Below are 21,977 nucleotides of genomic sequence, written 5' to 3'. Positions count from 1 at the left end.
TCCAGCACAGAATTTGGAAGCAGCCCCCAGGATAGAAACGTCACACCGGATGGAAACTGGTATCCCAAATCATCTATGTAACAAGCTGAGCCCTTTGTGGTCCTTCCGCCCAGCCCCCTTCTTCTCCTTCCTGTACTTGGGCACCTTGATCTCTTCCTAGAGGTTCATGATGTGGGTCAAGCCTGAGAACCAGGCTCAGGGAAAAACTTTTTTTTTTCCTTTGTGTGATACTTAGGATTGAATCCAGGGCCTTGTCATTGAGCTATATCCCTAGTCCTTTTTTATTTTGAAGCAGAGTCTTGCTTAGTTGCTAAGTTGCTCAGGCTGGGCTGGAACATGAGATCCTTCTGCCTCTGCTTCCCAGAATGAGGGTTACAGGCATGCACCATTACACACAGCTCAAGGCAAAACGTTGAACCTGGATTCATTGAGGGACTCCTTGAAGTGACTGTATTTTCACCCAGAGACCTGACCCTGATCCAGTGAGTGCTGTCTGAACCTGAGCAGAGATGAGTGACTGAAGAAGCCACCACAAATCATTCCAGAAATTCCAGAACTTTCCTCAGAATAACCAGGACTGAGAGCAGGAAAGGTCATTGCTGCACGTAGGTTGTGATTATTTCTGACACTTTATACTGTTCAGTAGTTTTTCAGTGAAGACTTGGGGTAGAAATGGAAAGGCATTGATTCACTGCAGATGCCAAATGAGCTCCCACTGCCTTTGCGATTTGTGAATTCCTCTTGCAGTATAAGCGGTACTTATCTTCTAAACAGACCCTGTATAATAAGGTCGATTTGGTTTTTGGTTCACTGAAACTCATAATCTATTTTTCCTTAAGACTGGCATTATAGAGGAGTGTTAGCTTCTAGACCAGCCTCAAAACCCTGTTTAGTCTGGAATGGAAAAGAAGTCTGAGCCCTTGCTGGCATTCCTGAGACCCCAGCCACCACGGTGAGCTTGGTCAGTACGAGGAAGTATTTTGTTATTTCCAACTTTGAGATGTGGAGAGCTCGTATTCCCCGCCCCTTGGTAGCTCAGCAGTCCTCCCAGTCCTGTTCCAGGAGAGCCAAAAGGCCAGGCGTAAGTACTGAAGGTCACCCCACTGTGCACCCATGCTGTTTGCTCCCAGGGACTAGAGATAACCCATATGAACAGAGGTGCTTGGGCTGACCTGGGCAGTTCAGGCACTGAGAGGATATTTGGACCTTTTGGTCTTGGGAGAGTGTGGTCAGGTGAGGTTGAAGAGCATGTCATAACATGAGGAGGCTAGAGTTTATCTCCTACACATGCCTCCAACAGTGCCTTCAGGATTACTTCTCAGAAGACCTGGTTGGTGTTTTTCATTGCAGATTGCCACCCTGTCTCTGCAGTGCTGGAGATTCTCTTATTTTAAAGCCTTGCCAATTCAGTGCTCAGTAATCACATAAAATGATGATGTGTAAATTTGGACCCTTTTTATGCATGTGTTGCCAAAGGGTTGTTTTCTAGATGTTGGTACCAGAACTTTTGTACCGGAGGCTGGATGCCCCCATGGTTTGTGGCAGAATAGACTGAGAGGTCCTGGCTTGGACACTAAGGGCAGTTGGGTTGTATGCCCTCAAGCACAGCTTTATGGCAGTTGATGTTAACATGATCTTTCTTAAGGCTTTCAGATTTATGACCAAGTTTGCTGTTCACCGAAACTAACTGTTAGAAATCTAAGATGACAACAACAAAATGAAAACAAATCTCAGGCTGGTAAGATTTTATGAAAATAGAAGTCATGAATGTGTACCCTCATTTTTTTTGAGAAAAGCAATACAGAAGTCAGGTGTGGCAGCCCTCTCCTCTCTGGATACCACCTGACGTGCCTGGATTCTCAGAGATGCTGTCTGCTGATGGCAGGTGCATGGGCAGGGGAGTACTCTTCTCTGGGAGCTGCACTGAGATATCCAGCCTCATAGCAGTCTCTGAATGAAACTGAGACTGATACGTATCTATGCTGTGGCAGGGCTTCTTGCCTAGGTATTTGTTCCCTGTCCTCCAACTTTTTATTTTGGGAAACTTGACATTTACAGAATTTATAAAGTGGACCCCCATAAACCATTTGCCTAGGTTAACCAATTTTTAATGTTTTACTGCATGCATATCCTCCCCTTTCTCTTTCTTTCTTCCTTCCCCATTTATATTTGTGTGTAATTGTTTTCCTAAGCCAAGTGTGATGGTTAAGCTTAATTGTTAACTTGATTTCTTGGGAACCTATGGCATGCCTGCTACAGCTGGCTATTATTGAAAACTGTAAAAAACTCACCATCTTTAAGGGAGGGGATTAGCACACTTCTGGGTGTTTCTAGGTGGGTCATGCAGGTGTGATCTTCAGTACTATACAGGATGTGGTTTTTGGCCACTTCCTCTTTGGTACTGTTCCCTGCTTTATTTCTGGATTCCATGAGCTGAGTCGCTTTGTTCCATCTTGACCTTCTACTGCCATGATGTTCCTGCCCCAGAGTCACTTTCCATGGACTGAATCCTCGCAACTGTGAGCCAAATAAACTTCTTTTAAATTGTGGGTATCGGGTATTGTGTCTCAACACTAAAAAGCTGACTGATACAGAAAATTAGCACTAGAAATAGTGCTGTTACTGTGACTGTGTGGTTCAGAAGCCTTTGAAACTGGTTTAGGAAAGTTTGGAGATACAGGATAGACAAAGCCTACAATTCTATATGCAGAGCCTGAGGGATGATCCTGGTCTGTGCTGAGAAGACCAAAATGCTGCTGGGATGCAGATAGTAAAGGTGAAGTTCATGAGGTTTCAGATGGAAGTTTATTGAGAACTGGACTAGAGACCAACTGTTAAATCTGGCAACAAATCTGTCTACCTTTTGGCCATGTCCTGAATTGAAGGGTAGAGGATAACTTTATCCAGCAGAGGAAAGTTCAGGGATTGAACTTGCAACTCTCCTGCTTCAGCTTGCTGAGGAGCTGGGATTATAGACATTAGCTCCAAGCCTGGCTAAGAGGACCCTAATGTCAGTTTGACCTACAGCCACTTCTGTGAGTTAGCTTAGCTAAAGTCCACTGTGCGTGATACCTCATATTCCCCTGGAACCTTCCTATCTTAGGGCTCCTGATTGAAAGCTTTCAGCCTTTTTAGTAAGGTGTGGTATATTATTTTATATATCGTAAATTTGATGATGCTTGATTAACAGGTAGGTAACAAAAACTTGATACTTCTAGAAGTTGACTTTATAGGAAATCTTTTATTTCCATTCATCCACTGTGTTGCTCCAGGCCCAGAGTCAGAAGACTCTAGGAACATGTCAATGAATGAAGTCATTGTCCTCAGGGGCTAGAATTAGTTTAGTTAGTGTGTTGGTTACTAAGTGATTATGGGAAGTGTGAGACCTGGATCAAATGCTTCCTGGAAAATGGGATTTCAAGGCAAAGCTTAATAAGGATCTATAGGGAAAAAAGAATGAAGGGCTTCCAGACCAGGTGGCTATCTCATCACTCACTAAGAAGAAAATGCTGAGTTCAGAAGTATGTACTTTTTCAATCTGGAATTATATTTTAGAGCAGATTTACCTGTAAAAACTGAGCTGTTAGAATCAGGACGATGAGGGGAATGTTTTCAATGTCTACTTCATCTAGCTGGATGGTTTTTGTGTGTGTGTGTGGACTTGGGTGTTTTTTCCCAGGGTAGGAGTAAAAAGAAGAAAGCAGCTTTTAACACCTTATTCAGAGTCAATTCTGATGTAGTTTATGGTGTCACTTTTAGGCAAAGGCCTAGATGATCCTGAGAGAGAAAGAAGAAAAGCAGATTTGCTTGCTAGGATATATTGAACTGGAGAAGAATGCTGGTGAGGCTCCTTAGTTTTCATGGCCACGAAAACCCTCTTATTAGCTTTCCAGACTTTCAGAATGTGTGGGTCTCCCTCAAATAGCAACATAGAAACCTAAGGCTATAGGTTCTCATTAGAAAGATACGGCACAAAGCAGTCTGTTCTCCATCTCCTATCAGAAGTCTCACAGGGAAAAGTTGCACACAGGAGAGAGGGCTGTGCATGGGAGAAGCTGCAGACCCCGTCAGAGGTGGGCAGTGGGCGGCCGTGCAGGAAGCACCAGGCTGTGGAGCAGGTGGGTACATTGAGTCTGCATGCATCAGCTGCTGCTCTCCTGGCAGATGCTGTGGTATGAGATGCTGCTAGACATTCAGATTTTACAAGAATAGCCATAAATTCTAATGACTTTTAAATGGTGACAATTCATCAGAGTCTCTTTTTAAAAATAAAGAGTGGTCATTCAGACACTGTAACCCTGCCAGATGTGCGGGCGCACCTCTGGCTGCAGGTGGCGAGCTGGCATCCTCTAGTCAGGAGAGGTCCAGCCCACTTATTCTTCTGTGTCCCATTTGCTCTTTTTGGCAAATTAGACCAGTTGAAGCCTGAAGGCCTGGATTATGTGAGTTTTGCCCTTCTCAGAATTACTGCTAAGCTGTACTTTACAGTTCTCTTCTTTTACTTTAATTGAAACTTAGTTTAAGAAGAAACCATATGACATCTGCATATGTGTGAAACCAGCCGAGTACCAGTCGTATGACTTCATGCCACATATGAAGCCCTACATGCTTACATTCTGTAAGCATTTATTGCCAGAAATGCCTTGTCTTTCTTGTGAAAGTGGAACCTAGCTGCCAAGGAGCTCTGGGCTCAATGAAAGAGCCGACACCACTGGCTGTGTTAGTTCTCGTTTGATTCCATAGTCACAGCCCCACAACGCTGCCATTTGTTGTTTGCTAAAAAGTTCTTGTGGTTCTTCTTTGGAAAAAAGTGTGATGTAAAGAACCTGTTAAAGGAACATGCATTTGCTAGAGAGAGTTGTTCCCTGTCTCATGCATGAAGAGCAGAGCTGTGGCCTTTGGCAGGAAAAGCCCTGGAAAGCTGAGGGAGGCGGTGGCCTCCCGGCCTTGTTTCCCTGCTTGCCAGGTGGAGTCTGGAAGGTCAGCAACTTCCCTGGCTCTTGAGGTTTCCTCCACCTCCACCTCTTTCCTCTGGTCTCTTGCTCTCAGAAACATTTTAAAATAAGCAATAGTTGCTCGGGTCTTTCTGAATGTATGTCTTTCTAGTAGGCTATGTTTTTCTATTTATCTGTGCCTGTTGGCTTTTATCTTGTTTTACTCACCCTAGCACATGTATTATATAGATATATATTATATGTGGTATTATATAGATATAGATAGATGTGTATATATAAATATATATATATATGTTATATATATATATATATATATGTTATACATGTTTTTGATACATATTTTTAAGTGAAGTATTCAGGGACATTGAGTGCATCCATAGTGTTGTACAATCATCACCACTGTTTCCAGAACATTTTCATCCTCTCTAACATAAACTGTGCAACCATTGAATGCTCCCCTCACCACCCTGCAACCTCTACTCCTGTCTTCACACATTTTCATATTCTAGATAGCTCATAAAAGTAGAGCCATACAATATCTCTCCTTATGAGTCTGGCATGTTTTGCTCACCGTAATGTTTTTAAGGTGCATACAAGATGTAGCGTGTGACAGAATTTCATTCCTTCTTAAATCCAGTTCTTGTATGTGTCTGTCATATTTAGTTTACCTATTCATTTGTCATTGACACTTGGGTTGTTTCTGTGTTTCTACTGATGTGAAAAATGCTGCTATGAATATTTGTGTACAAGGGTTTCTGGGAGTCTCTGCTTTCATTTCTTATAGCTACCTGTTTAAGAATAGAATTGCAGGACCCTATGACAATTCAGTGTTTAACGTTTTATCCTCATTTGTTTTTCTGTGCGATGCTAGAAATTGGAGCCAGGCCATCATACAGTATTTACTAAGCACATGCTCTACCACTGTGCTGTGTCCCCAGCCCACCATACATGTGTGTGTGTGTGTGTGTGTGTGTGTGTGTGTTTTAAGGAACAAATGTTGCCCACATATCTGCACTGTTTCAAATTCCCACCAGCAACAAGGTTCCATTGTCTCTACATCCTCACCAGCATGTCATTGCTTGTGGTTCTTGTTATCCCCCCACCTTTGTGCACGCATGGTACATCTTAATTGTTAAAGTTCACTTCGATATTTTTTATGGGATAGTGTTAATTTTATGCTTTGGATCTGAAATAGTCCCTGAAAGTTTATGTATCGAAGATTTGGTCCCCAAGGCAGTAATATTCAAAGGTGGAACTTTTAGAAAGTGAATGAATCATGAGGGCTCTGATTTCCTCAGTGGGCCAATCTGTTGATGGATTTCTAATTTAATAGCATATTGGAAAGTGACAGGGCCTTGTTGCAGGGTGTGTGTCCTGGAGTTGTGCCCTTGTGGACTCTCCCTTGTCCCCAGCCCCACTCCTCCACTCAGCCTGCTTGCTGGGTCTGCTTCCTGACTGTCAGGTGAGCAGCTTTGCCCCACCATGAAGCTCTGCCTCATCACAGGCCTTAAAACAACAAAGCCAAGTGACCATGGACTGAAACCTCTAAGGGACTCTCTAAAGATAAGGATATGCACTGTAATTCTGCTATTTGTTCCTTCTGATTTTTAAATTATTTTTTCTTTCTTCATATTTAACTGATTGTCTTAGAATTTCATTTTAATTTGTCTGTTGGCTTTTGACATTCCTTTTAGCATATTCAGTGGTTGTTTTAGGAATTATAGTGCATATCCTTATGTTTACAGTCTCCTCAGGTTAAGTTTCTCATTTAATACTGATTTCTGTTCCTCTGTTGGCTCTTTTGGGAAACAATGACTGTTGGTAGGAATGCAGTGTGATGGCTTATGCTTGCATGAGAGATCTTTGTTCCAGCTTGCAGTGGTGTAGTTAAAATAGCCCTGACCATAAAAGGCCATCACTAGTTCCATCTACTGCCACTTACCATGTGGCATTGGTTAAATAACCAGTGTCTCCAGGTTCAGACATCTCCTGCTGGGTAAGGCTTGCCTGCCTTTCTAATGGAAAGGAATGAAATGGAACTGAATGCAGTGGAATGGAATGTGACAGTGTGTGTGAAAGCCTTTTCTAAACTGTCAAAGGTGCTGATCCTGTTTCAAGATCCAAAGTTACTGAGATTGCACCTCACTGTTGCAACTCTTCCACCATCTGGAGCACTCCATCTTGTCTTGGCTTACCTCATTCCCTCTAGCTGTACCACTTATCTTTTGTAGAAATTCCAGCTGACTTAGTTTGTATGTTGAAGGCCAGTCTCTGCAAAGGCCAGGTTCTGCAAGGCATTGTGGGCAAAGCAAGAAGGTGGGAGTTTATTTTAAGTGTACATTTAGGAGACTGTGTCACAGACTCTGAAGAGTCTTGATGGGTGCATGGTGGTGAGGGAGTGGTCCCTTATAAAGCACCTCAGCAGGGACCCAGGATACCTGCTTCTGCCAGGCTGGCCACCTTGTCCTTCCAAAAGGCTCCAAACAGGGAGCAGTGGCAAAGGACAGCGAAGTGTCAACAGTTTGTGAAATCAGAGTGCAGAGTTTTGTGGACAATAGCTGTGGTCTGTGGGGTTTATCGCTCAGTGGTCTATGGAGTTTATCACCCAGTGTGTATCCTTATACTATCAGCAGCCTGATACTAAAGAAAACGTTGGTACCCATCCTGGGACAGAGGACAGATGCTAATGAACTCTTCCCAGTCTGTTGTTAAGCTAAATATCCCTTTATCCTCCTGATTCTCCATCCTCCACCCATGGGTGTTCCAGAGTGCTTTCCCAGGCAGGTGGATAGCTAAGAGAGGGGCTTCAGGATTCACCCAGTACATCTGTGAAGCCCTTGGGGTTGTGCTCTGCTTCCAGACTGAGGCTGGGGCTTTGCAACCAATTTTAGAATAAGAGAGATGTAATGGTCAGCTCTGTAGTCCTTTCTTCTCTTTCCTGTGGCCAGCATCTTCAGAAATCTGCCTTGTTGTCAGTCCTTGAGCAGAAACTTCCAGTACACCTGTGCAGATAGACCTGTGCTAGGTACATCAGTGCGGAAGGCTGAATAGAGGCACTGTTCATCCCCATTCCCTTTCCTAAGCACCTAGTGTAAACACCTGGTATCCAGCTCAGGATACCAGGAAACCTGCACCTGAAGGTGAGGTTTCAGAGGCTGGTCTCTGTGGTCACCGGGGCATGCTGCTCCTCATTTGGGTCCCTTCACCTCATATCCATGATGTATGCCTGCTGTCTATGTCCAGAGAACTCTGCAGTGGGGAGTGTGTCACTGTTGTCATGATATATCTTCCAATTACCTATGATGGTAGCAACTCAGGTGTGGTCCATTACAAGGACGAAAAGCATAATTAATGTCAAAAATGCCATTATCCATGAGTGGTGGAACTGAGTGCTGTAATCTCAGCACTTAGGAGCCTGAGACAGGAAGATCACTAAGATAGGAGGATTATCCTGAGTTCAAGGCCAGCCTGGGCTACATTAGTGAGTTCAAGGCCAGCATGAACTACATACCAAGGCACTGTCTCAAAAAACTGAAAAAATACTGCTATTGACAGTCTGTGCTTCTAGTCTTGCTTTCTTAAATGGATAGTAATGTGTTTATTTGCTCACATAAAAGTAATTTTTGATTACCTACAATATTCTACTTTGGAGATACAATGATGAGAAAGATCACAGATCATTCTTAAGTGCAACTTACATTTAGTAGTGGAGAGAATACAACTCTTAATTCAGATCAGATAGCATTAACTGTCATGAAGAAAATAGGGTAATGGGCCGAGGAAGGAGCTGGAACCCTGTCTGAGAGCTGTGTGATGAATGGAAGTCATTCCAGGCAGAGGAAACTGCCAAGAGAGAAAGAACCTCTGGGACGGATCAGAATTTGACACTTTCCAGGAAAGAGAGAAGCCAAAAGCATGAACAGAGCATCCAGGAACACAAGAATACAGAATAGATGAGGTCAAGGCCAGAGCAGTGTTTCACACCCTGACTGTGCTGAACATTATCTGAGAAACTTAGAAGAAAACTCTAGCATCCAGGCCCCACCTCCAGAGATTGCGAATTAATTGGCCCAGGCTGGGGCCTGGTTATTGCATTTTATAAAAGCTCCCCAGAGAATCTCATCATGCTGCTTGGATTGAGAAAGTTTCAGTCATGCAGTTTTACAGAATCCTGGTAAGGAGTTTGGACTTTAACTGAGTGACAGTGGGAAGCTGCTGGGAAAGTCAGGCTAGAAAAGTAGTATGACCAGATCTGTGTGTTGAAAAGGCTTACTTTGACTGCCATATATGAACAGTGAAGGAAGGAGCTTTGTTACAGTGATACATTTGATAAATGATGGTGGCAGAGTAGTATCAGTGGAAATGGTCGGAAGAGATCAGTTTCTTCTTAAACATTGGAGTTTGTGCTCAGAAGATGGATTGGATTTAGGATGTGAGGCAAAAAGTGTCAGGATTGCATCAAAGTTGAACTGATTAAGCAAGTGGTGACACCATTCATAGAGAAGAAATCTGGGAGGACATTGGAGAGCTACGGAGAATAATTGTGTGCCTTGATTGTACAAAGCTTCAGGTTGGTTTTCTCCATAGATTTAGACAGCTTACAGGTCTGAGTGGCAAAATGAGGTTGATTAATGTATCCTAAGAAATACTCTCCTTATGTAATGCTAAGCATTGTTTTTGAAATCTTCCAAAAATGAGCACCAAAAGCAGCCAATCATTTTAGTGCATGCAACATGTGAGACGAGGGGAAACAAGGTCCTTAGCTTCTTCCTGCAGGAATCAGCTTGGATGTAGGAAGAGACATGGCACACAGTCCGTACTTGTGTTGCCGCAGTAGTTAGTGATGGAGTACTATGTATAATCCTAAGAAGCAGGTTAAGAAATCTAAGAGGTTTTATTTTCCCAGAATTACCTTCCATAATATTCCTAGCTCATGTTGCAATTATAATTAATTTTCCTTCCTTCATCAGTCCCTAGATGTCCAGCAGTTAAAAAGTAATCAATACTGTTAAGCAAGATCAAGTTATTAGAATTGATTTTAAGACCTTACCATGGAGAATAATATAGAATTGGTTAGAAGTTATTTTTTCTGTGATAGAACACAGATTGAATTCAAATGGGATTGTATATGGAACCCCATATTGTAAGCTTTTTGAGGGTAAGAATAGTCTCTATTTTGTTCCAAAGGCACAATTCTCTTCTAATTTTGAGATTTTTTTGTTAGTAAAGTTTTGATAGACTCTTAGCTGAAACCTTGGAGTTAGTGCTGGTCAGAGTGGCTAAGTGGAAAGGTTTACCAGAAGGCTTCTGAAGTGCCTGTGGGCCCTGTTTGGGGTATTTCTTTGATTTGCTTTTAAAAAACTCTAGATATAGCTGCCTTGGAGTGATAGGCAAGAGAATTCAGAATGGTACAGCTCTCTGGAAAATGAGCAAAGTCCAAAACTCCTTAATAAACAGCTTTACCTTGGCTGCAAGCCTCAGAGGCAGTGTCAGCAGCCTGTGAGATGAAGCAGGACAAGGTTGGACTTGGAAATGTCAAGCTCCATTGCTGTTCCGTTTCACATGAAATGAGTCCCTTCTGGTGAGGGAAATGGAGAATGTGCATTGCCGGCCCACCTGCTTAGTAACACATTTTGTTCTCATTCACTTACAGATAACTGCAGTGACCTGAACTCGGAACTGCAGAGGGTGCTGACGGGGCTGGAGAGTGTGGTCTGTGGCAGGAAGAAGAGCAGCTGCAGCCTCTCTGTGGCGGAGGTGGACCGGCACATTGAGCAACTTACCACGGCGAGTGAGCACTGCGACCTGGCTATCAAGGTCAGCCTTCCTGTGCCGCTGCTCACTCTCTGAGGTTACAACTCCTCTTGGATAACTGGTGTGGGTGAGGGTTACTATGAAACCAGCACTTAGATTGGCCTGATAGGTAGGAGCAGAGGCTCCATAAATTTATTTTGGGCTGATTTTCTTTAGAAAAAGGCATTCTATTAATGGTCAGGATCACTGGCTCTGTCTAAAAAGGACAATTCATTGGATGTTCATTAGAACTCTAAGCTCTTTAGAATACAATTGCATGAGTTATCAGTCCACTTTTGCTAACAGTGCAGAAGGTTCAGGGCCTGAGTCATCTCATCCCTGGCAAGGGCAGCAGGGCTCAGTCATGTCTTTGATGTGCTCTCAGCTTACTGCTAAGGAAGAACCAGGTGCTGGGATTTGCTGCATCTGCATGCACTCATCCTGAGACAAGGTGCTATTGTTCCTGTACCTCAGGCGTCTTTCTATTACTTTACCATAGCTTAGTGATCTAGGCCTAACTCCAAAGTCTGGGGGCATCTTATGCTCAAGAGTGATCTAGGCCCAAGTTTCTGTCATAGGAATCCTGGATTTCCCAAAAGAGCTGCAGTGGCTGAGGGTAAACCATGGTGATACACATTGGTAACACAGATGCATTCCCGCCTGTGCTCGTCTCATCTGCACATGCGTACAGAATGTGGTCTGGGTGGGGGAGCAGACCCTGCTCTTCTTTCTCTGGAGTCTCCTAGGTCCCATTTTTTATTGCAATGTCAACTTGGGTCGTAGCCTCTGCCTGCACATTGAGTGAAAGAAAAAGACAAGGATTTCTGCTAACTAGCAAGGCACATAGAACCTGGAGAGAAGCCAAGTAGGATCAGAATCTTGAATTTGTGAAGAGGACCCAGCACAGCATAGAGAAACTGGCAGCAAGATTTGAGTAACTGTTCATCAGGGAACCAGGAACTGCTGTGACCGTCTGAGCGTGACACCCTCCTGTCTGTAGTACAGCGCTTGAGCCTGTGTTTCTCATTGCCTCTCTCTGTTCCCTCCATCCACAGCCTTCCCCTCCCTCCTGCTCAGACATCAGCCAGTTTATGCTTTTTTTTTTTTTTGTGAAAGTCAACACATGAGTGATAGTTTCTGAGAACAAGCAGAATAGGTTCTTTCTGTTTTTTTCTTAATTTTTTATGCATTTTTCCTCTCTATTAATACTGTTGCAAATGAATTTTTAGGAACTTTCCAAATACAGCATTCTCTTTTTTTTAGTTCACAACTATCTTATTAAATCCCTGCTGTCTTGAGAAGCCTCCACAGTGAGTTTCCCCTTTTCTGTGTCCCTGAGGTTTATTTTTGGCTTTTGCATACATCTTGGGAGTGAACCTCATTCACACCATCTGAATTCTGATGTGATGCTAAGCGTGAGAAATGCTTATTGCTGAGTTGGCACATGGGAGGCCTGTAATTTAGGAAACTTCAAATTAGACATTGTGTGCAGCTTGCTTGTCACTGCGTCGTCAGGATCACTGACTGCCCTGCTGCCTGCATGTGTGGAACTCAAGTGAAGGAGAGAAACGTTTGTGAGAACATGGCAACTGGGCCCACGCACAGACTGAAAGCCCAGGAGGGGACTGTGTTTCCTTTCTGTGGGGACTGGCTGGGTGACACAGTGTGATTGGGGCATAAAAGAATGCCTCATCTCAAACTGGGGAGAGGACAGTTTGCAGGGCATCCCTAGGCATAATCACCACCTGCAATGACATGGCTGTGAGGGCCCCTTTCTGTGTCTCCTACCCTGCACACCTTGTGCTTCCTGTCCCCAGGCTCCCTGGGAACTAACCCAGCTTTTCTGTGTGACCATGTTTTGCAGACAGTTGAAGAAATTGAGGGAGTGCTCGGCCGGGACTTGTACCCAAACCTGGCGGAAGAGCGGTCTCGGTGGGAGAAGGAGCTGGCTGGGCTGAGGGAAGAGAATGAGAGCCTGACTGCCATGCTGTGCAGTAAGGAGGAGGAGCTGAACCGGACCAAGGCCACCATGAACGCCATCCGCGAGGAGCGGGACCGGCTGCGGAGGAGGGTGAGCATCCTGCCAGGCCTTCGTGGGTGCGGGGCTGAGAGAACCAGGCATGCACAGCCAGGGCAACCTTGAGCATTTCAAAGAGTCCTCCTTGATTACTGGACCTTTCTCATCACGAAGTTGTTCTTCAAAGTAGTTTCAAGGTGCTAAGGTGTAGAGGAAATAGTTTAAAACCAGTTTTCTCTGGAATCTTAAATCTAAGTAATAGTAAAATTTTATCAGGGCAGTGATTCTAAACTATTCTTCCAAGTATGTATGGTGGCCCCAAAGATAATTAGCATGCTGTTTTTTTAAGGTAGCCTAATATTTTTATATTTTAAAAATATATAGAATTTTCCCCCTTTCAATATTTTTCTGCAACATTTTCTTTAACTTTATAGTACCTACTCTCTCTTATTTATACTGTATCTGATGGAAGATACCATCTATTCTAGCACACACTTATTAAAGTTAAAATAATTGTGTATGTGAAATAATTGTGTCTTTGTACGTGTGTGTGCATGTGCACATGTGTGTGACTCCTTGTACTTACCTCAGAACCTGCACTAGTTACAGCTACTTTGGTTAGGACACATCAGTTATTGGAAGAACTCATGTTTCAGCATAGAAACGTTTGGCAGAACTGGTAAAAGCACTCAGTTTTCTAGAGAGACAGACCTACAGTACTTCTGTCGTGTGAATTTGATCTGTATTGGACTGGTGGTGAAGCAATGAATTCTTCAATTAGAAATACTGTGATGCCCTCTGAACTTCACTTTGAATTACAAGACCTATTTTATTCTTCTTCTCAATCTAGACAATATTAGGTTGCTCTCCAGGCATGCTCTAACCAGTAGTGTTGCGCAGGGTTGAATTAGAAGGAGGAAAACTACCTCTAGAAGGTCTTACCAATCTTCACCATCAACCTGTTTCTCCCTAACCTCTAAGGCACACCTTGACATAGCTTGTCCTTCAGCAAGGTCAGCATGTGTCTATCATTTGATTTTTGTAATCCACGTGCAAGTATTCTTTGTTGTCATTATTCATGAATATGGATGAAATTACTATTTTTGAACGCTCTCAGGTGTGTTCTTTTATGACTAATATAATTACAGGGCCAGCATCCTCTGTTCGTATCTGAACACTTTTCCCTTTCCAACATGTGTAAGCATATTTTCAGTTTCTAGCTCTATCAGATAGATTCTGCATACGCGCATCAGCAGGTGTAAATCATTCCAGTCAGCAAAGACTTTCCAGGGAGAACCAGCTGAGACTGCGTCAGCACAGGCCCACACTGCCAGTTGTTTCCGGGTTCCTTCCCTGAGCTGGGTGACTCACATGCCCATTAGCTAGGTGCTTACTCCTAGTTGTGTGCATTCTGGTGGGGAATGTTTTTGTAAAGAAAATGTTGATCTTAAGTGTAATTATATATTGTGGTTTTGAATTAATTTCCTTTCTAACTTGGGTTACTAAAGCACAGAACAACCCTTGCATTGTACAAGCAAAAAGCCAGTAATACCCACCCCCCAAGGTTTTCCCCATACCTAGAGGTCTCCAACACTGGAAGACACTAAGAAAAACCATAATAATCTCAAGGCTAGTAACGTACACCTATAAACCCAGCATCCTGGGAGGCTGAGACAGGAAAATCACATGTTTGAGCCTAGACCGGGCAACTTCACAGCTTGGTGAAGTGTAGCACTGCTGCTTCCATCAAAATAACATTTAAAAAAATGTAATAAAAAGTGTTCAAAACTGTAGCTTAATGCAGAGGTCCTGAGTTCACTCTCTATGTGAGGTGGGGAGGTGGGTGTTTGAATAATATGAGAATATTTATTTACTTATGTTATCAAGGCTCTGGTGTCACACATTGTGGGGTCATGGTCTGAACTGACCAGCAAAGTCATCATGAGTCATTGGCAAGTTACCTAACCTCTGTGTGCCTCAGTTTACTTTGCCATGGAGTGTGAATAATAAAAACACCCAATGCAGAAGAATTAGATAATACTCAGAACATAGTCGGACAATAAGGATGATGGTAGGTCTAAGCCCTAACCTGCAGGGTCGCTGTTCTGTTGTTTGGATTGCTTTCCCGTATTGTGCTCTGCTCCCTTTCCCTCTGTCTGTCCCCTCCTCTCACAAGGCTAGCAGGAACCAGCCCATTACAGTAGCACAGCTGTCCAGGTGCATGGGGCTGCCCGGACCCCCTTTCCTCACACAGTGCTGTGGGAAGGTTGTGAACTCGATCCAGGGAGAAGCTGTCCTGTGCGTCTTTTTGTCTCAGTCTCAGTCTGGCTGAGTGTTCTCTGTGAGATGAGGGAGCTCTAAGTGGAGCCCAAGGCAGGGAATCCTCAGAGCTGTGGAATCTGCACCTTTTCTTCAGGAGCAGGGTGCAGGGCCCCTCTAAGTCTGTATCTGCACCTGGGTCGTAGAAATGATGAGCTCACTTTCTGGTTGTCTGCACCAGTGTTTCCAACAATCCACAGCCAGACCTGTGATGAGACCAAGCTGCTGAAAGGCTAACCCTTGACTATAAAGAAAACAGCTGAGTCCATTTGTTGGAAAACTGGTAAGAAATTAGGAAGATGACCAAAATGCTGAGCTTTTTGTTGGTGCAGACATTCTGATAATTAGGCCCAAGTACATACTTCAGTGGGTTGAAGAACAAAGCAGAGAGCAGTGCACCTGTCAAACCTGCAGAGATGGGAGCGCTGCTGGGTTGTTCTTGTCCTGCTTCATGGTCTGCCTCTTCTGTTTCAGCCTCCTCAAAGTTGCCATCAGCAGTGAAATTCCACTTTCTCAAAACACCATGTAAATTAGATTTTTAGGAATAAATATTGGGGGTTTTTTTTGTAAAGAGATTCCAGTTTCTCAGTCATTTTGGGGGCTCCAAGAAACATTTTACAACATCTCCTTGAGGAAAATGGTTCTCTACAAAATGCCCACAAAGTACATTGGGGTGAGCTGCCTCATTCTCCTTAAAGTGGTGCTTTTCTGGTCTGATGAGTCTCACCGTCCTGTAGGACAGGAATCACCTCATCTCCATCAGCTCCATTACACAATGAAATTATGAATTACAGTACAACTTAATTGCTGGAAATTACAGCTACTCGGTGAGCCCTGCTGCACCCCACCAGCGGAATAGACTTGCTCTTGGGTGGCTAATAGTAACATTTCTAATCCCACTCACACCCTGTGCCACTTTTCATTTCTGTTTGTCATTCATCTGTGAGCCACAGTCTCGGATAACGTCGTTAGCCCATGATCCCACTGCGTTCCTACTGTGCTCCTGGGAGAGAGAAGTGCCTGCAGGCACCTCATCACACATGTGCCCCACCCTCCATTTCTAGGGGGAGACTTCTGCCATTTCAGAAACTGTTTTCTTACACACTCCACTGGACGCCTGTCTTTGGCAATTTTGGCACCCAATTCCTAATCCCCAACATCTCACTTCCTGTCTGTACCTAATCCCGCATGCTCCTGGCCTACCTCTCTGTGTAACTTTCTTGCGTGTGTTTGTTTTGCTGTAACTCTAGAGGGTCACAGATCAGCAAATTACATGCCTCAGTCAGAAGTGTACCTGTTGGTCTGAGTAAGATCCCTCCTTGAATTTATTTGTTCCTTTTGTACTTTAGTTTCTTCCCCCTGTGGTGTGTATGTGTCCTTCTAAGACATACAATGTGTGGTGTGTTCTTTTTAACCTAGAGGAAGTTTCTAGGCTACAGCCCTTCTTCACCTCAGCACTCTTGTTGCAAGATCTGTCCCAGATGCTGTCTGTCATCCAGTCAGATGCACCTGAGGACTTTTAGTGTCAGGTGCTGACCCACCCTCACGTGGACTGGGCCAACAGCCTCCCACTTCCTATTTGAGCTCTTTAGAGCATGTTCTCCTCTGTGTCCCTTGAGGCATAGGATGTGGATATGATTATTTTAGTCATGATTATTTTAGTGGCTTCTTGGACTGGCTCATCAGTCTGTCCACTCAGCACCAATATGAGAGGGTTGTCCTGCCTCTACATTCCTGCATTTTTGTTATGGTTGTTGTTTAGTTTTTGTGTTTTTGTTCTGAGAAAGGAACTTAGGACCTTGTGCTTGCCAGGCAGGTGCTGCACTGCTGAGCTATATCCCTGGATCCTGTAGCTGCAGTTTTTATACTCTCTCATCCCAATGTTATCTGGGTTTAATTTTCTAAGCATGTGTCCAAAGGAAGTTCTAGCAAAGATCTATGGGTAATAAACTCTTAATCTTTGAAAATATCTTTATTTTTGCCTACACTTAAAAAAAACTTTTGAATTGTTAATTTTACTTTACAGGCAGGGTCTATTATGTTGTCCAGGCTGGTCTTGAACTTCTCACTTAAGCAGTTCTTCTGCCTCAGTGCCTAGAGTACCTGGGACTGTTGTGTGTGCCATCTAGTCAGGCCTATGTTTTAACCAACACATAAAAGCAAAAATTATACATACTGATGGGATAAGGAGATGTTTTGATTATATACTGTTAAATCAGGTTAGCATATCTACTCAAACCTTTCCTGTTATTTATTTACTCATATATTTATTGGTCCTGCGAATGGAACCCAGGGCCTTCACTCTGAGCTGTATCTCCCCAGCTCTTTTTAGTCTTGATTTCGAGACAGAGTCTCTAAATTGCTAAATTTCATAGACTGGAATTAAACTTGTGATCCTCCTGCATCAGTCTCCCAGGGACCAGGCCTAGCTAACCATTTATGTTTCTTACTGGTGAATAGTCAAAATTCCTTCTTTCAGTTCTTTTAATGTAAAGTATGTAATTGTTATCTCTGCTCTGCAGGAGCACATCAGAACATCTTGCTTCTAACTGAACTTAGTACCCATTGATCTGCCTCTTACTCACCATCCCTCCCTCTCCTACCCTCTTTTCCTTTGCTGACCAACATTCAACTGTCAGCTCTTTGTAGGAAATCAAGCTTTTTAGGTTCAACAGGAGCGCTGCCCACCCACTTGCTGGCTACATCACTTCCTGCAGATGCATGCCAAACGATCGGTAACTTAGTGCCTGAACACATGTGTATCATGCCATAATTCTGAAAGTGCAGCATCTAGAATGTTTCACATCTGCTACAACTCCAGTGTCAGCAGGACTGTGGCCTTCTGGAGGCTTGAGGGGAGGGACAGTCGCCTCTGGTGGCCTTCCCAGGGTCCAGAGACAGCCTGCCCCGTGTGAGTGCACTCTCTCTGCAAAGCAGTGCAGCGTCCTCAGCACTCGCTTCCGACACTGCTCCTCCCCTCCTGCAAGGACTGGCTTCCTATCTCAAATGCAGTTTGTATTTGTGGTAACAAACACATCTCAAGGACAAGGACATGGACTTTGGGGGCCTCAAGTCAGCCTACTACAATAGTCTTGCTAGGTACTAGATTTTATGGTGCCAGGTTTTTTAGTGACATTCGGCTGGTTTTTCTGGAGACCAGCTGTCAGTCTGTCGAAGGCACCAGCTGTGTGTTAGCAAATGAAATGGACCAACACCTCTGCCCTCAGAACCTAAGATGCTCCACGCTCATAATGGATATTTTTGATACCTGCCTGTTGCATTGCATTATTTCTTGTTCTTGAAGTACCCTAAACTTCATTGTTGTGCTACAGTTTACACTCTGCTTTTGTTCTTCTGGGGTGAGTTTATGCAATATGGGCAGCCAGCTCTCTGGTTTTATCTTCCTCCCTCTGCACTCATCTCTATGTCTGATGACCAGGAAACCACCAGTCCTGTCTCACTGCCTTATGGTTTCAGGTTCGAGAGCTTCAAACTCGACTGCAGAGTGTGCAGGCCACAGGCCCCTCCAGCCCTGGCCGCCTCACTTCTGCCAACCGCCCAGTTAACCCCAGCACAGGAGAGCTGAGCACCAGCAGCAGCAGCAATGACATTCCTATTGCCAAGGTGAGCTCCTGGGGACCAGAGTGAGGGCAGGAACACCTCCTGTTATCTAAAAGTACAAGCCTCTGCTGAGCACGCCACTGCAGGCATGTTACCAGTTCAGCCACCCAGAGGGCTTCTCCTGGGACTTCGCACAGGCCTCTCACACTGAGCTGCAGAGAGAGATAACCCACTAATAGTTTTATGTCTCAACTGGCTGCAACCTGGACGCTGGCTCCCATTAATCAGCCGGCTGGAAAATGTCACAGCTGACAAGTCACAGTGAGAGTGAGATGTTAGGTTAAGTGCTACGGCACTTGGCACTTCACCTTAGACAATAGCTGCTCTCAAGGACTAAGGTTCACCTCAGGAGAGATTCAAATAACAAGCCAATGATCTTCCCCACTTACAGGTCCCACCGTTCTACCAGCAAAAAGATAAAGGTCATGGGGCAGGCTGTGGCAGGGAAGGCAGCCCCAGCCCCCAGTCTGTGTCACATCTACCACAGAAAGACTATTTAAGTGTGGAATGGCCAGGTAGCCCTACTAGTCTCCACAGTAAGTTCATTTCTCACCTGTCAGTTTAGTAAGTTTAGGTGAAGCCACTGTTTCTCACCTGCAAGTAGGTTTGTGCCTGAGGAGACCTTGGGTACGGTCAGAATTGCAGTGCTATTGAGGTCTTGCAGCTGGAGGCCAGAGGCACTCTACTCAGTGCACCCACAACAAAGACCTCTCCAGCCCAGTGTCAGTGCTACTGAGGTTGAGAAGCCACGAGTTAAAGGGATGGTAGAAGAGTTGGCAAGTGAGAAGTTTTGAAGACATTAATGAATCAGTGTAGTTTAGGCCTTCCATAGTTAATCTGAAGGGCATGTACACTTTTTTGATCACTGTCTTGTTTTCAAGATTGCTGAGAGGGTGAAGTTATCAAAGACAAGGTCCGAATCCTCGTCATCTGATCGGCCAGTCCTGGGCTCAGAAATCAGTAGCATTGGGGTAAGTGTTGCTGAGAGGCAAAGGAATAAGGTACCCAACAGGCATCCACAGTTGCTCCCAAATTATAAAAGAACTTCTAAATTCCACCTCCATTTTACCAGTTAATTATTATAATAAACTATACTTAGTTTCTTTACACAGGGTCAAATTATAGTGTATAGTCATTTCCATATGGTGAATTATTTTTTCGAGATAAAAGGGAGGATTTTTTTTCTTTTCCCTATTTGATATCATTCAAAAAGAAACGGTTTGGGTCTAGTTCCTGGTGATATGAATGAAAGGCTAGAGATACCTGTTTTATATTGCCTGTCTCTCCTGGGGCCCAAGGGAGTTGTGACACTCCGAAAGAACTGTGCCTTTTGCACATGACTTTTGCAAGAGACCTGCTCTCTGCTGAGGAGGAATGCTGCCTTTGAAGCATAGTGTAGTGCCAGGAAAGACCAGAGCCTGCCAGTTTTGTATCAGAGTTTTTGTTTGTAGAGCCTGCTCCAGGGCATAAGAACTGATGGACTGTGACAAGAGAGTAGTTATAGTTGTTACAGTTTGCAGTTTGCAGAGAGTTTGAGGTGGAAACAGTTTGCAGTTCTTTGAGGGATGTCTTTGAGGATGGTGCATGAGACTTGGATAAGGCTGTTTGATCCTACAGAGTGGAGAGAGCCTGAAGAACACTTTTAAGGCCCTAAAATGAAATTTTGCATGGAGCAAAAATTGCACCCTGTTGCTTTGGCTATAGTGACTAGAGACAGTGGTGTGGGGTATCCGGGAGCTAGAACTAGGGAGAGAAGGTGAGAACCAGCATTGTGAACTTGTGGGGTGCTGCTGTATTTTGATCATGCTTTACACTTTCACAGTAGGTAGCTTTCTATATTAGAGTTATAATACACAAACCAAGAACCATCAGGTAACCATGTCCTAATGCCAGATTCTCAAGGAATCTTGGCTTTAAATTGTCCACGTGCAGAGTGTGCCTAGGGACCGTATCTCTGAAATGACACTCCTTAGAAAGGAATTAATGTGTTTCGTGCAGGTGTCCAGCAGTGTGGCAGAACACCTGGCACACTCGCTTCAGGATTGCTCCAACATCCAGGAGATTTTCCAGACACTATACTCGCATGGATCTGCCATCTCTGAAAGCAAGATCAGAGAGTTTGAGGTGGAAACAGAACGGTTGAATAGGTAAGGAGCAATACTCCACGCTTGTTTGAGGGGTGGGAGCTGCGCCTCCCCTTCCTTTCTGAAGACCATTGTGAGGTGACTGGAACAAGGCCGTCCAGCTGGGGGCCAGGAGCTTCCTTCTGCCCTGAGGGCTCAGGAGTACTTGCAGCAATTTCATGGGTGTGTGGCCTGCATTCCCGTGGCCTCCTGCTTAGAAAGGCTCTGTACTGCTTTCACAGTTGCTGCTGTTTTAAATTCTTAAGTGATTTATGAGCTAGAGACCCCACTTTTTCATCTCACTCTGGACCCTGCACATTATGTATGTGGTGAGTCCTGGTAGTGGTACACAGAGAGGGGCCAGAAGGTCTCACACAGATGGCTCCGGAGTGTGCGGGCCTGCACTGCAGCGACCGAGAGGAGGTATGGATTGTTGAGTCAGCATCCCAGAGGCGCCTGGACCTACCAGGAAGCAGCAGAGGCAGTTTGGTACAGGCGCTTCTGGTGCTGGCCAGGCCTGCTGGTCTAACTCTTCCTGTTCTTCCTGCTCATTCCCTAAGTTTTATTTATGCTTCTGCCAGTGCACCCAATGCTGAGTCCCAACATCACATTCTAATTGTCCTACTGAGAATAAATTTACCTATAGCTGTATGGATTCTTCCTAGTTCTGCCAACAGAGATAGTTTGAATTTCTGCTTCTGCCTCTTGGCAAAATCTTGGTTTTGTGTATTATCCTAGTGATGTGAGAGCTGCTAAAAAAGCAAAGGAAAAGGATCATGGCCAAACCATGCTAATCGGCCTGACTCAGACGTGGTTCCGTGGTTGCAGAGTGGATTGTTGAGCCATATCCAAGAATACTGTGGCTACTTTGGCCTCCCAGTCTTTCCCAGGAGAGCATAGTAAGAACTAGAAAGCTTGTGAGCTAAGGAGCAAGAAATGTCGATACCTTTCCCATCTACCACTGCTTAATTCCATTCCTCTTGTGCACAGAAAAACTTATAAATTATCATGTTAGTCATACCTGATTTGAAGCTGTTTAATTCAGTTTTTGAGAATTAAAGAAATGTGACAAGCTAGGTCATTTAAAATCTTAAAATTAAATAGTTTCCTTACTAAATCCTAAATACTTAGAGTGACAATCCTGAAGAT

At 44.2% G+C, this 21,977-nt stretch overlaps 1 protein-coding gene across 4 annotated transcripts in view; it reads left to right on the top strand.

The window, feature by feature from the left end:
- Positions 1-21,977, top strand: part of Mcc (MCC regulator of WNT signaling pathway) — a 406,401-nt gene that overhangs the window by 337,633 nt on the left and 46,791 nt on the right. For all 4 annotated transcript variants that reach the window (XM_003473179.5, XM_063230937.1, XM_063230938.1 and 1 more), the window contains 5 exons: positions 10,609-10,772; positions 12,613-12,819; positions 18,562-18,708; positions 19,587-19,676; positions 20,704-20,852. In XM_003473179.5, coding sequence (XP_003473227.3) covers positions 10,609-10,772; positions 12,613-12,819; positions 18,562-18,708; positions 19,587-19,676; positions 20,704-20,852 — 757 coding nt within the window. The remainder of the gene's footprint in view (positions 1-10,608; positions 10,773-12,612; positions 12,820-18,561; positions 18,709-19,586; positions 19,677-20,703; positions 20,853-21,977) is intronic.

This window comes from Cavia porcellus, unplaced genomic scaffold (assembly GCF_034190915.1).
Source record: "Cavia porcellus strain 051 isolate PalLab524CR breed Dunkin Hartley unplaced genomic scaffold, mCavPor4.1 scaffold_19, whole genome shotgun sequence".
Lineage (NCBI taxonomy): Eukaryota > Metazoa > Chordata > Mammalia > Rodentia > Caviidae > Cavia > Cavia porcellus.
This window is presented reverse-complemented; position numbering and strand designations above follow the sequence as displayed.